The sequence below is a fragment of the Metarhizium robertsii genome, assembly GCF_000187425.2.
Source record: "Metarhizium robertsii ARSEF 23 chromosome Unknown MAA_Scf_30, whole genome shotgun sequence".
Lineage (NCBI taxonomy): Eukaryota > Fungi > Ascomycota > Sordariomycetes > Hypocreales > Clavicipitaceae > Metarhizium > Metarhizium robertsii.
In genome coordinates, this window is record NW_011942172.1 from 40,059 (window position 1) to 50,482 (window position 10,424).

The window sequence follows — 10,424 nt, forward strand, 5'->3', positions numbered from 1 at the left end:
CGGGGGGTTTGCTCTGTGGCTTTTGAGAAGCGCATGATAGGACAACCCGTGTGAGAATGCCTATCTGAACAAAGTCGCAGCGAAGCGGTTGAGGTTGGGCCGTTTTCCCGCGTTGCCCGTCAATAGTCTTTTGCTTTGCTCAAGGTCGTAAGCAAAAAGGTAGTCGAGACGATGATGGGTGGTGTAGATGACAAACAGTCGAGCAACGATGGGGGATTTGACTCAAATTACCCAATCAGTCCCTCGCCGATGGATACGCAAGCTGGTCCGTCCCTCGTGTCTTGTGTTTCCCGTGCCAAGTGTTCCAGACCAGTCATTGCACCTTTTCAGTTTCTGGAGTGTGTGCCACGAGTATTACATCCGACCGGCACCAGCACCAGGCCACCGACAGGTAACGGCTCTTGATGTGGAAACGGCGGCGGCCATGAGCCAAGATTTGGTTGTGGGCGTCAGCTAGACTATGTGGCGCTTCTGTCCGTCTCTCATAAATCAATGTCTCGGGTAAAGTTTGCATCTATGCACGATACAGAAGTCTGCATGAGGTTGCAGTCACCAACAAAGTCCACAATGCCCAGGGTGGGGCAAGAATCGACTTTCGGAACGCCATACAGCCAATGACGACAAATAAAGTGGAGTCTGCACCCATCGAACCAACTGACACTCTTAGCCAACCAATAGGATGGAACTGTGGTGCCGCTAAGGAAAAGCTAAACCGCATTTTGCTTTGCAGAACAAGAGAAGAGTTATCCAAGGTTTTGCGGCGCTGTGCCGATATGTTGCCACCATTCCTGCTTAACCGATCAGCCCATTGTCGGTTTCAGCTCGCAGAGACGTTGCAGCGGCCTCGTGGTCCGGCTGGGAAACAAACATCGCCATGCGAATCTCCAGGAGGCAAGGGGCTCCGCGAGTCCACCATGCAGAAACCATGCTGCCACTGGCTGCCAATGGCAACACGCATGTCTGAAAAGTGTCTAGTTGTGGTTGGACGGTAATAGCTGCATCAACCCATGTCGACAGGGAAGCCATTCGATCCACGCCTTCGGGGCCACTGTTCCTATACCGTGCCCTTGGTCCGGGACTCATGGGGCGAGGTGCAAATCCGCGGGGAGGATATTGTATGAGCGTGGAAATGGTTGGAGATTTTTTTTCACTCTCGGCATCGCATTCCATATCCGTCAGTCCGTGTGCTGATTTTGTCGTGATGCAGCTGACATCGCTGGCGCTGGGCCTCATCGGCCTGTATATTCTGAGACTGACATGGCAGTTTTTCAAGCTCAGAAGATTCGCGGGCCCGCCATGGACCGGACTTAGCAATGTTCCTCACAGTCGAGCCATGCTTCGCGGGGACTGCCACAGGTGGTATGCCGATGTGAACAGGAAATACGGTCAGTAGTATCACATCCATCCAGCTGCTGCCAAATTGTTCATCTTGGTGACTCGGGACATCATCAGGACCCATTGCGAGGGTAGCCCCAAATGTCCTCATCACCTCGTCTCCAGAGGTTTGGACACACGTAAACAACACTCCGGGGTACCGACGCTCGCCGTGGTACTACAACGCATGCCGCATCGAGTATCGCCGCGATAATGTCTTTAGTGAGACTGACAACGAAAAGCACGACCGGAGGAGAAAGCAAATGGCCCCCGGCGTATGTCGATATAACCCCTTCATCCACACGTTACCCAAGACAAGGGCCTTGGGGGGAGGCATTGAGTAAATCCCACTGACGACGGCCTTCGACAGTACTCTGGCAGAGAGAACCTTGATCTCGAAGCCTCCATAGACGAATGTCTCACCCAGCTCATGCATCTTATCCGTAGTAAATATGTCTCGTCCACAGATAATGCACCGCACATGGATCTAGCCACAAAAATCCAATTCTTCACCCTCGACGTCATCAGCAAGGTCGGGCTCGGCACGGCTTTTGGCATGCTACAAGCCGACCACGACATCGACGACTATCTCAAGTCCAGCGCCGAAGGTCTCACCATTGGTAACACAGCCTTGGCCATGGGTTTCAGCTGGCTCGCCCACTCGCCCTTCATCGGCAAATTCATCGCCCCTTCGCCCAAGGACAACAGCGGGTTTGGCAAGATGATGGCCACGTGTTTCCGGTACGTGGACCAGCGCGCCGCCAACCCGACAGACAAGCGGTCCGACATGCTTGCGTCGTTTATCCGACACGGCCTGTCTGGCGACGAGCTGAGGACCGAGGCTCTGGAGCAGATCATCGCAGGGTCCGACACCACGGCCACGGGTATTCGGGCGACACTGCTTCACATCATGACCAATCCGCGCGTCTACGCCAAGCTGCAGCGTGAGATTGACGATGCCGTGCGTGATGGCCGGGCGCCCGCGCCCGGAGACGGTCTCATATCTGCCACGCAGGCGAAGCAGCTTCCCTACCTGCAGGCTGTTATGCGGGAGGCCCTGCGCGTTCACCCTCCCGTCACCAACATCTTTTCTCGTGACGTCCCGGCGGCCGGTGACATGGTAACCATTAGCAGCAGCGATGGAACGAAGATCTTCTTGCCTGGCGGTGTGTCTATTGGCTACTCGGCATACGCCATGCACCACGACAAGGAGATCTACGGCGACGATGCGGACGCTTTCCGGCCGGAGCGTTGGTTCGAGGCAGATGAGGCTAAATTACGCGTCATGACGGCCACCAATGAGCTCATTTTTGGACATGGCAAGTTCCAATGCCTCGGGAAGAGAGTCGCTCAGGTTGAGATTGGAAAGTTGGTATTCGAGGTGAGTGCGCCGAAAAAAAAGGGGTGGTGGTGGTGGCGGTGGTGGGAAACCTGTTGTGTGACGTGTGAAAGAAGGGACATGCTGGGCTAACTCTGGATGTTATTATTTCGCTCTAGACGTTCCGCAACTTTGACATGGCTGTAGTTGACCCGACCCGGCCGTGGAGACTGCAGAATTGCCTCGGGCTGCTTCATATTACGGACATGTGGGTGCAGGTTTCGGAAAGGACGATTGCCTGATCATCAATGACGGAGATAATGATGGATGTGCCAGAGGTCTCGCCCTACAAAGCGAGCAGTTTTATGAATGCACATGCATGTATTCCACAGCAGGAAAGTTGGTCACCCGCCATGCACAGGCGGATGCACAGGCGGAGGCTAATATACACAAAAAGCACAAAGTGCATGAATGACAAACACCCATCCCTCGCTGATTCTGAGAGGTCCATCTACGGCCTTGTCACCTTGCGCCTCTTCCACGTCCTCACACGAAACAGGTAGTACAGCGTTGCCGTGCCGAAGACGTTGAAGACCATGTAGCACCAGAAGATGCCGTAATTGCGCCACCGCTCGCCCCAGTAGATCCGGCGAGCAGCCAGGTACTGATCCGCGGAAGAGAGAGCGCAGTACTCGCATCCCGAACTCGCACCGGGGTTGTAGAGCGTGCCGGGAGCCTTGTCCAGGAACATGGCCAGGTACGCACCGCACGACTGCCCAGGGGGCGGATCGAACACGCTCATCTCGCTCGCGGAGCACACGACGCTGCGTGCGTGAAGCGCCGCGCCGGCGAGGCCGCTCACATAGTAGGTAAAGGGGGAGACGCGCCACATGAAGATCCAGAAGCCCGGCAGAGCGTCGGGCGGCTGCATGACGCCGTTGAAGATGAAGGACATGCCGAACATGAGCACGGCCAGCATGGCTCCCAGCGCCGGGTCCGGAATCGCGGCCACCACCATCTGCGCAATCGTGGCCGCGTACATGTAGAACTGAATGACAAAGAGGAGGATCAAGCCCTGGGTGTCCGGGGAGCCGCTGGTGCCGAAGACGGGAAAGTAGAAGCACGCCCATGCGCAGATGCCCAGGAGGACCTGCCACGGCACCTCGACGAGCATCTGGGACAGGATGAAGACCTTCCACGAGAAGACCCTCGACGGGCGCTCGCGGACTTCGTACAGGGCGCGCTGGGCCACGAACTTGGGCATGATCTGGTTGACCAGGGTCGGGAAGATGGTTGCCAGGAGGAAGACGCCAAACAGGGCGTTTTGAAACCCTTGCAGGGTGCTATCGGCCTTCCAGAAGGAGAATCCTATGAACAGGCCCGAGGCGATGCCGAGGGCGAACTTGGTGAAGATGTATTCTGGCTGTCGAAAGTACTGTCTGAACGCACGACCAGCGACATGGACAAACTGGGTGCCGAAGGGCTGGGCAAACTCGCGGGACACGTCCTGATCTGCCGTGCTCTCGGTGCGAGCGACGGCCTGCTGCCTGTTGAGAGCCTCGACTTCCTCGAGCACCTCGTCGTGCTCCGGGCTCTTGCTCCATTGCTCTGCCCAGTCGATACCAGAGTCGTCCCTCCCGGACACCATCTCCAGTATGTATTCCGCAGGATTCTCCCGCTCGCCACACCGTCGCACACCCGCACGGGCAAAGTAATCAATCAGAGTGCTGGACTTGAGCCCCAAGTCTCCAAAGTATACAGTCTTGCCTCCCTGTGCCAAGAACAAGAGGCGGTCGAATGTCTGGAACAGCAGAGCGCTGGGTTGGTGGATGGTAGCCAGCACTGCCTGTCCATGATCGGCCAACCGCCGCAGGAACGCGCAGATGGTCCAGGAGCTCTGGGAATCAAGGCCGCTGGTCGGCTCGTCGAGAAAGATGAGCAAGGAGGGCTTCGCCGCAAGTTCGACCCCAATGCTCAGCAGCTTCCTCTGTTCCACGTTGAGCCCCTCGCCGGGAGAACCGACGACTGCTTCCGCAAACTCGTGCATGCCCAGCATTTGAATCACCTCCTCGACGTATTGGTACTTGTCTGCCTCGGACACGGATGGAGGCTGGCGCAGCACAGCACTGAAGCGCAGCGCTTCTCGCACCGTGGTCGTGCCAAGGTGAAGGTCTTGCTGCTGGACATAGCCAGCTCGTCTCGGAAACCCAGACGTAGTCACTTGGCCATTGACCAGGATGTCACCGGACACGACTCCAATGGAAACCCTCTGCGCAAGAACATCCAGGAGCGTGGTTTTGCCGGCCCCAGATACTCCCATGAGTGCTGTTAGTGTCCCTGGTTTGACCCATCCATTGACATCGTTCAGCAGCCGGCGTGTGCCCTCTTGAACGGGGATGTCATAGTTGAGCGCTCTCCATGTGAGAACGTCTCTGTGTCGAGGCAAGTGGCCCATCTTGTCGTCGCCGGGCGCCGGGGAAACAGACACGGGGTCTTTTTCTGGTGCTTCAACATCACCTTGATAAAAGCGCCTTGGCGCATGGCCGGGGCGGAAGACGAGGGCTTCAGCCTTGGAGGGCCTCCCCTTGCTGAACTCGGTGGCGGTCAGATATGTAACGTGGAAGAAGACAAGAAAGGCAACCAGAATCCCGTAGTTGCGCCACAAGTGAGAGTATTGATAACCATAGTTTGCCTTGAGAAACGCATCACCCGCAATCGACCGCTGGCCAGGCACCGCGCCGACGGCAGCACATATGAAGGAGCTCCCAGTTCCGTAGGGCGGAACAAGCTGGGCGCAGCCGAATTCGCGTCCGTGAAATTCATTGCTAAGGAGACCTTCAAAGGCGTAAAAGATGGGGTTGATCCAGCGAATCCACGCAAACCAGGGGTGCATGTATGACTGAGGTATCATGAAGCCACTGTATACCACAAGGGCAAGTATCAGGATGCCGGCGATGCCCATGGCTTGGCCGACTGTTCTCGTCGCCGCCGCGGCCGAGCGGAAGATTCCAGACATGACCAGGACGGTCGTGATGAGGAAGAGGTAAAAGACGAAGAACGGCCCAGGCTCCGCGCGCAATCCAACGAGAAAATAAAGCACGATGCTAAACAGAGAGCAGCGCAGCAACTTGATGGGCAAGTCTATGATGGAGCTTGCCAGTGCCTCGGTGAACGGGTGCACAAAGGCATATCGGGCGTGCTTTTCGACCACGGGCCTCTGGCTGTACAGCTGCATGATCTCGTTGATGGTGATGAGGCCGTTCATGAGGACGGCAAAGAAGATGACGGCCCCTTTCTGGAAGAAGGCGTCACTGGTGTTGGGCGAGTTGTAGAAGATGGACCCGATGATGAAGGACAAGACGAGCTGGACAACAACGGTGGACATGGTCGTCGGCACGTCGTTGCGCATCCGCTGGAACGCTCGGCGCAGACACAGGCGAATCTGCATCGGGACCGAGAGCAGATACGGACTCGAGGCTCGCGTGTGCCTGGCCTGCTGCTTCTCATGGCTCTCCTGAAACCTCTGCGAGGCCTTGCCGCCGAGCGGGTGCGCACGCTCATACGTTTCCATGTCGGCCTTGAGCTTTGCCGCCTCCTTGCTGCGCCGCCAATAGTCGGCAAACTCTGCCGCTGTGCGAGGCACCTTGTCCTGCATGCCTGGCCGCGGCGTGCGTTCGCCGGGGTTCGTGACGGCCGTGAGAAAGTCTGATGCGACCTGTCTGGAATCTCGGTGCCAGCCCATGTCTTCAAAGTACGCAACCGCGTCGGCGCATGGCCCGGAGAAGATCTCGCGGCCCTCGTACAGAACAACGACCTTGTCGAAGAGGTCGTACATGGACTGCGAGGATTGGTACGCGGCAACAGCGTGACAGGCTCTGCCCAGATCGGCCGACAGCCGCAACGACTTGATGAACTGAAGCGCCGTTGCCGCGTCGAGGCCTCGAGTGCTGTTGTCCCATGCCCCAACGCGGGCTCGGGAGAGAAACATCTCGGCGATGCTGACTCTCTTGCGCTCGCCGCCGCTGACGCCGTGGACGAAGCTGTCGCCGACCTTGGTGTCAAACGTGTGCGACAGGCCGAACACGGCCATGACGACACTGACCATGGTGTCGATGTACTCTTGTCTCGTCAGGTCGGGCGGGCGCTGACGTGGTACACGGGCGGCCGCGGCAAAGGAGAGGGTTTGGCCAACTGTTAGATGCGGGAAATGCTCGTCTACTTCCTGGTTGTAGGCAACCTCGCCGCGGTATTGCCTCGTCATCTTCTTGAAGCTGATTCCCTGGTAATGAATGCTGCTTTCGGGCTCTAGAGTTAGCCCTTCCAGATGTCCGCACAGCGCCTTGAGCAGGGTTGAGCAGCCGCTCCCCGGACGGCCCAACACGAGCAGCAGTTCGCCGCTCCTGAGCAGGCCGTCAAAACTGTCAAGAATACGGCGAGGGCGGCTGCTCTTGGCCCTGCCCAAGACAGCGAGGGCGAGAGAGCGAAATGGAAGCAGCAAGCTGGAGAGGACAGTCTCCTGGAACCGCAACGGGGACCCCGACCCAGAGATGGAAAGATTCGAAAAGATCACGCCCTGCCGCTCCAGAGAAATGCCGGACTTGTTGAGAGACATCAAGGCCCGTTGCGCCCATCGGTAATGGTCAAATGCATGGCTAGTTGGGTCGAACCGGGGATCGTCGTCATTGTCAGACAGGTCGGAGCTGTTTGGTATCGCAAGACCCTGCTTTTCTCTCAAGTCGGACGCAATGCGCACCAGGTTTTGTAGTTCTTGGTGCTCGAGCACTTCGGATGGCCTTCGTTTGTCCGGCATGGTCTCCCGTCCAGCCATGGCGCTTGTGTTGCTTGAGCCAGCCATTTGCTACGACGCAAGTATCGACTGCCGCCGCGCGAGGCACCTGTCCGTCATCTTAAGTACTTTGGCCTGCTGCTCGTGGGAGGGCTTTTACTCCGTCATCTGTCACCGCACATAACCATGACCTGACGGATGTTGTTGCGACGGGACTTGGAGTCGCCGACACGCCGATGGCGGACGGGGGGGACCAATCGAAGACCGGGCGTTACGTGGTGGCTGAATGGGCAGATTTCAAGCCGAGGGAAAAAAAGAAGCACGCAATGTCCTGCATGGAATTTGATGCGATGTGCGACCAATTTTATCGCAAAGACCTACGCTACTTTGACACGGTGGGTTTGGCTTTGCCTCTTCATAGCATTCATGTCATGTTCACCCATCGCTCTTGCCGTGTTGTCCTCGAGTCTGCCGGCATTTGCGGCCGCAGCGGGCCAACGGGAGCTCCGCTTCATCCGCCGCGCCCGACCTCTCCGACCCACCGACCCTCCGCAGTCCGAGCCCGGAAAAGAATGGGTCGCCTTCCGAAGCGCACAGCATACAACCAGAAGGGAGGTGCGCGCAACATTACATGCTTTTGCTCTGGGGTTTCGCGCCGTTCAAACTCCATGGTCCCCTTATCAGCAGCTTAGCCAGAACCAGTCGAGTGATCAGAGTTTACAGGTGACTCATTTTGTGCTGTAAGTCATGTGGATACTACTTTACCAATATTGTCATGCAAGTATATTAAACAAGCTGATGGACAAGACCCATAGACACAAATGATGTGTCAGTTTCAGGCTTTTACAGTAATATGTAGATTCCTGCATTCATAAAACGCTTGCATAATAAATTGTTGGTGTCCCACCTGGATGCTTCCGGTGTTACACGGTGAGGACCCAACAACAAAGCCCAACAAAGGGGGATCCCTAACAAGGACCTCGAGGTTACACAGACAAAACACATGTCCAGCTGGAAGCTTTAGGCAGGATATATAGTGGTCACTTGTCTCCACCTTGCTTTGGAAACCCTAGCACCTTTGATATCCTACAGAAGTAACTTTGGATTGAGTTACTGGCGCCCCAAGCCCTTGTCACAACCGTATACGTAGATGAATTCAAAAAAAAGACGTGTAATGAATTTCCAATCATCGTCAACCCGACCTACATGAACAACACACATTGTAACTGCCAGCGTCCCACTTGACGAGTCGGCACAGAATCAATGTCACGTCCCGCTCCCCCATCACGAACAGGGGAGACAAAGGCCCGTCATCACAGCCTGCTCCCTTTTCTGCCCTTAGCACCATGGCCACGCCCATCATTATCAAACTTGCCACCCCTGCCGGCTCCGCCGTCAAACCTCTTGGCCCCAGCCACGCTCTCGTGCAGAATGACCTTTTCGCCCCGTTCAAACTCGAACCTTAAGGCATCCTCTAGCCCCTTAGCATCATACGCAGCGTAGTGCGCCGAAACCAAATCGGCCCGCATACACTTCTCGGGAAACCCCAGCAAGACACCAGCCAGCCTCCTCGCCTCCCGGACGGCCTCCCCCTTGCCCGCCACCACCCTATTCACCAGGCCAAAGGTCAACGCCTCGTCCGCGCAGACCGGTCGCCCCGTCAGGATCATGTCCATGGCCCTTCCCAGTCCCACAACCTTCTGAAGACGTACGGTACCCCCATCGATGAGTGGGACGCCAAAGCGACGGCAAAACACACCAAACACGGCCGTGTCGTCGGCCACGCGCATGTCCGCCAGCAGAGACAGCTCCAGCCCTCCTGCCACGGCATATCCCGAGACAGCCGCGATGACGGGCTTGGTGAGCGCCATGCGGGACGGTCCCATGGGCCCCATGGCGCCGTTGACGCGGTCGACCGGCTGAGCTGCAGGAGAGGCGTGCTGCCCCTTGGCCACCTCGTGTAAGTCGTACCCGGCGCAGAACGAGTCCCCTGCGCCGGTCAGGATGCACACCCTCTGTGACGAGTCATTTTCAAACGCCCGGAATGCCTGAGCCAACCCAGCAGCCGCCGCGCGGTTCACCGCATTGCGGACATGGGGACGGTTGATGGTGATGGTGGTTACGCCCTCAGGAGACGGCTCATAGAGGACCGGGCTTCCCTTGTCTACCATTTTCGCCAGACGCTCCCGCACACTGGCACAGACTGGGCTCGCCGCGGCCGGAATCTCAATAAATATATGCCAAGGGGTGCTCTGTCCCCTTTCTTTTTGTGACACACTGCTGGCTCGAGACCGGCTCAAGGTTTGATCCTGCGGTGCTCCGTCGGAGAAGCCCGCGGGAGATGCGAGCTGGGCAGACGGGGCCTGGGGGTGCGTCGACGGGTTGAGGAATGTCCCTTTTTTTGCCAAGGCAATGTTTTGATGTAGTGTGCAGACAAGTAGGGGGTGCGATCAGGCAAACGAGGTGAGAAATCAAATCAAGCGCGGGGAGATGCTGCTTTTATACCGAGGCTAAGAGAGCCCGCTTCCACCCCCTCTCCCGTCTTTAACACCGGTTTATTCCCGCTACACACCGGCCCAGCGCAGTAATAGCTTATCTGGATATACGTTTTCTGTTTCCTGCGCTAATAAATTATAACGCTTAATTATTTTATAATAAATAATAAAAGTATAAATAAGCTATTATTACGACCCAGCCACAAGCTATAGCGTAGGTCGCAGGTTAGGCCGGCTATATAAGCCGCGGGACAGCACAGGCATAATAGGTAGTAAATTAATAGTTAAAATAAGCTACTAATAAGAAAGAGTTTATTAGCTATTTAATAAACTTTAAATAAATTTATAATATATATATAATTATAATTTATTAAAACTTTAATAAATAAAAAGTAAATATTATAATATATAAGAACTTTTAAATTTATTTTATAAATAAACTTTAGCTTTT

At 56.0% G+C, this 10,424-nt stretch overlaps 3 protein-coding genes across 3 annotated transcripts; 1 reads left to right on the forward strand and 2 right to left on the reverse strand.

Moving 5' to 3' along the window:
* Positions 1 to 1,313: 1,313 nt before the first annotated feature.
* Positions 1,314 to 2,994, forward strand: MAA_10337 (Cytochrome P450 CYP535D4; the record flags this gene model as incomplete). The annotated part of the gene is made up of 4 exons (XM_007828335.2): positions 1,314 to 1,359; positions 1,453 to 1,649; positions 1,745 to 2,755; positions 2,872 to 2,994. 4 exons carry the CDS (start codon positions 1,314 to 1,316, stop codon positions 2,992 to 2,994), a joined length of 1,377 nt encoding a protein of 458 aa, XP_007826526.2.
* A 209-nt stretch (positions 2,995 to 3,203) lies between these two features.
* MAA_10338 (ATP-binding cassette transporter) lies at positions 3,204 to 7,520 on the reverse strand (the record flags this gene model as incomplete). The annotated part of the gene is made up of 1 exon (XM_007828336.2): positions 3,204 to 7,520. One exon carries the CDS (start codon positions 7,518 to 7,520, stop codon positions 3,204 to 3,206), a length of 4,317 nt encoding a protein of 1,438 aa, XP_007826527.2.
* Positions 7,521 to 8,791: 1,271 nt separating this feature from the next.
* Positions 8,792 to 9,649, reverse strand: MAA_10339 (uncharacterized protein; the record flags this gene model as incomplete). The annotated part of the gene is made up of 1 exon (XM_007828337.1): positions 8,792 to 9,649. One exon carries the CDS (start codon positions 9,647 to 9,649, stop codon positions 8,792 to 8,794), a length of 858 nt encoding a protein of 285 aa, XP_007826528.1.
* Positions 9,650 to 10,424: the final 775 nt, after the last annotated feature.